Raw genomic sequence first — 2,421 nt, 5'->3', positions numbered from 1 at the left:
ATAAACATTAAGATAGCTTTACACCAGACTTAAAAGGAATATTAATGTAAATATACGTATGATAAAACGTATGCAAGCGGTGTGTGTGTGTGTGTGTGTGTGTGTGTGAGAGAGAGAGAGAGAGAGAGAGAGAGAGAGAGAGAGAGAGAGAGAGAGAGAGAGAGAGAGAGAGAGAGAGAGAGAGAGAGAGATTCCCTCCATCCAGGTATCCACGCAGGCCTCTAAGGGCGCACACACACACACACACACACACACACACACTGGTCCACGCCTCGCCGTTCCGTCCATGGCCAACACTCTTTGTTTACTTGTTGGCAGAGTTCATGACAGTGTCCCGCGCGCTGCCTACCTTCAGTCTCACACCTTCAAGACGCCCGTATATGAGCTGTTTCTTTAGGCTTATTATTTCGATCTCCGTTATAATATACATTATGTACAAGTTATTTATTTTTGTTAGAGGAATAACACATAATTATGGTGAGGGCGGGGAGTGCCAGGCGAGGGCGGTGTGTGTCAGGTCAGGGCGGTGAGTGCCAGTTGAAGGCGGGGAGTGCCAGGTCAGGGCGGTGGGTACAGGTCAAGGCGGTGAGTGCCAGGTGAGGGCGTTGGGTGCCAAGTCAGGGCAGGGAGTGCCAGGTGAGGGCGGGGAGTGTCAGGTCAGGGCGGGGAGTGCCAGGTGAGGGCGGGGAGTGCCTGTTCAGGGCGGGAAGTGCCAGGTTAGGGCATTGGGTGGCACGCCAGGGCTGTGAGTGCCAGGTCAGGGAGGGGAGTGCCAGGTCAAAGGGGGGAGTGCGGGCCGGTGCTGTGCCAGGTCAGGGAGGGACTGGTTCGTATATCAATAATTTCCACTCAGGCCGCGCGCCGTAACAAGATTACCCGCTAATCAGACGGCCGAGGCGGGGCGCGACATGAAAGCGGCGCCAACACTCGCCTAAACCCCGGCCAATCTGCGGGGCCCCGAGGGACGCGCCGACTGTTGGCAATTTTCCACTCGGCCTCGCCACACAGACCGACAGATGAACCCCCCACGACCCACGACCCAGGATCCCAGAAGCCCCCCTCTCCCACGACCCAGGACCCCAGAAGCCCCCTCCTCCCACGACCCAGGATCCCAGAAGTCCTCCCCCTTCCACGATCCTGGACCCCAGAAGTCCTCCCCCTCCCACGATCCAGGACCCCAGAAGCCCCCCCCCCACGATCCAGGACCCCAGAAGCCCCCCCCTCCCACTATCCAGGACCACAGAAGCCCCCCTCTCACGACTCAGGACTCCAGAACCTACCCCCTCCCACGACCCAGGACCCCAGAACCCACCCCCTCCCACGACTCAGGACCCCAAAAGTCCCCGGCCTCCCACGACCCAGGACCCCAGAAGCCCCCCCCCTCCCCCCCCGACCTAATCCCCCTCCTGAACCCAGCATCTCATTCGTCTCTCCATCTCCATGCCTTTCTGTCTTCTGCACCAAGAAAATGCTACCCTTCCCTCTCCCATCTCCTTGCTTCTTAACCCTACCCAGCCTTACCTCCAACCACACCCCCAACACCCCCTTAGCTCTCTCCAATGTCTCCTAGATGATCTGTACCGCCCTTCGTCTCTGTCCCGGGTCGAGGAAAGGAACATGAAAAGGATAAAACGAGAAACGAAAATAGGTTCCAATTGTCAAAATATACAGGACCAAGGACGAAGAAGGGAAGGGAGGGAAGGGAGAGAAGAAGGGAGGGAGGGTAAACGTAAATGCAACCTCGACTTCAACGACAACATACGACCATCATCTTGCTCGACTCCTCACGTTAACAAGACTGCGGTTCACTGAGGCACACACGAGGACGGCAATTGTGTGTGTGTGTGTGTGTGTGTGTGTGTGTGTGTGTGTGTGTGTGTGTGTGTGTGTGTGTTTGCTGTTATTGTCTGTCCATGTAAACAGGCCGCGGACATCCTACCTAGAGCTGTTCCAAGCCCTGAGGGGGTGTCTGCATGTGTGTGTGTGTGTGTGTGTGTGTGTGTGTGTGTGTGTGTGTGTGTGTGTGTGTGTGTGTGTGTGTGTGTGTGTGTGTGTGACGAGGCTCCAGGGAATCAGTTTGTCATGCTAGACTGAACTGAGTGAAGGGGAAAGAGAGGGGGGTTTATCCTCCCTCCCTCCTTCCTTCTCCCTCCCTCTCCCCCATTGTCAGCTGTTTGTCTTAGCACGCCAGGGAGAAGATAGAGGGGAGTGGAGAAGGGGAGGGAAGAGGGGAAGGAAAAGGGAGGAGGGGAAGAGGAAGAGGGGGAGATGGAGGAGGGGAAGGGAGGATACGAGAATAGGGGTTGGGAACATGGGGAAGGAGAGTGGGGAGAAGAGAAGGGGAGGGAAGGGATGATACAATAGGGAAAAGGGACAAGGGGAAGAAGGGAGGAGGAAGAGGGGAAGAAAGGTAGTCGAAGA

General features: G+C 56.4%; 1 protein-coding gene across 1 annotated transcript; it reads left to right on the top strand.

Moving 5' to 3' along the window:
• Nucleotides 1–474: 474 nt before the first annotated feature.
• LOC126984978 (uncharacterized) lies at nt 475–1,570 on the top strand. Its single transcript, XM_050839207.1, has 3 exons — nt 475–596; nt 1,076–1,372; nt 1,516–1,570. The coding sequence occupies exons 1-3, from the start codon at nt 475–477 to the stop codon at nt 1,568–1,570; spliced, it is 474 nt and encodes a 157-aa protein (XP_050695164.1).
• The last annotated feature ends 851 nt before the right edge of the window (nt 1,571–2,421 follow it).

This window comes from Eriocheir sinensis, chromosome 58, assembly GCF_024679095.1.
Source record: "Eriocheir sinensis breed Jianghai 21 chromosome 58, ASM2467909v1, whole genome shotgun sequence".
NCBI lineage: Eukaryota > Metazoa > Arthropoda > Malacostraca > Decapoda > Varunidae > Eriocheir > Eriocheir sinensis.
This window is presented reverse-complemented; position numbering and strand designations above follow the sequence as displayed.

Coding starts and splice junctions, on each gene's coding strand:
- LOC126984978 (XM_050839207.1), top strand. CDS start 475: ATGGTGAGGGCGGGGAGTGCCAGGCGAGGGCGGTGTGTGTCAGGTCAG. Junction 597..1,075: donor GTCAAGGCGGTGAGTGCCAG/GTGAGGGCGTTG, acceptor CCCACGACCCAG/GACCCCAGAAGCCCCCTCCT. Junction 1,373..1,515: donor CACGACCCAGGACCCCAGAA/GCCCCCCCCCTC, acceptor AACCCTACCCAG/CCTTACCTCCAACCACACCC.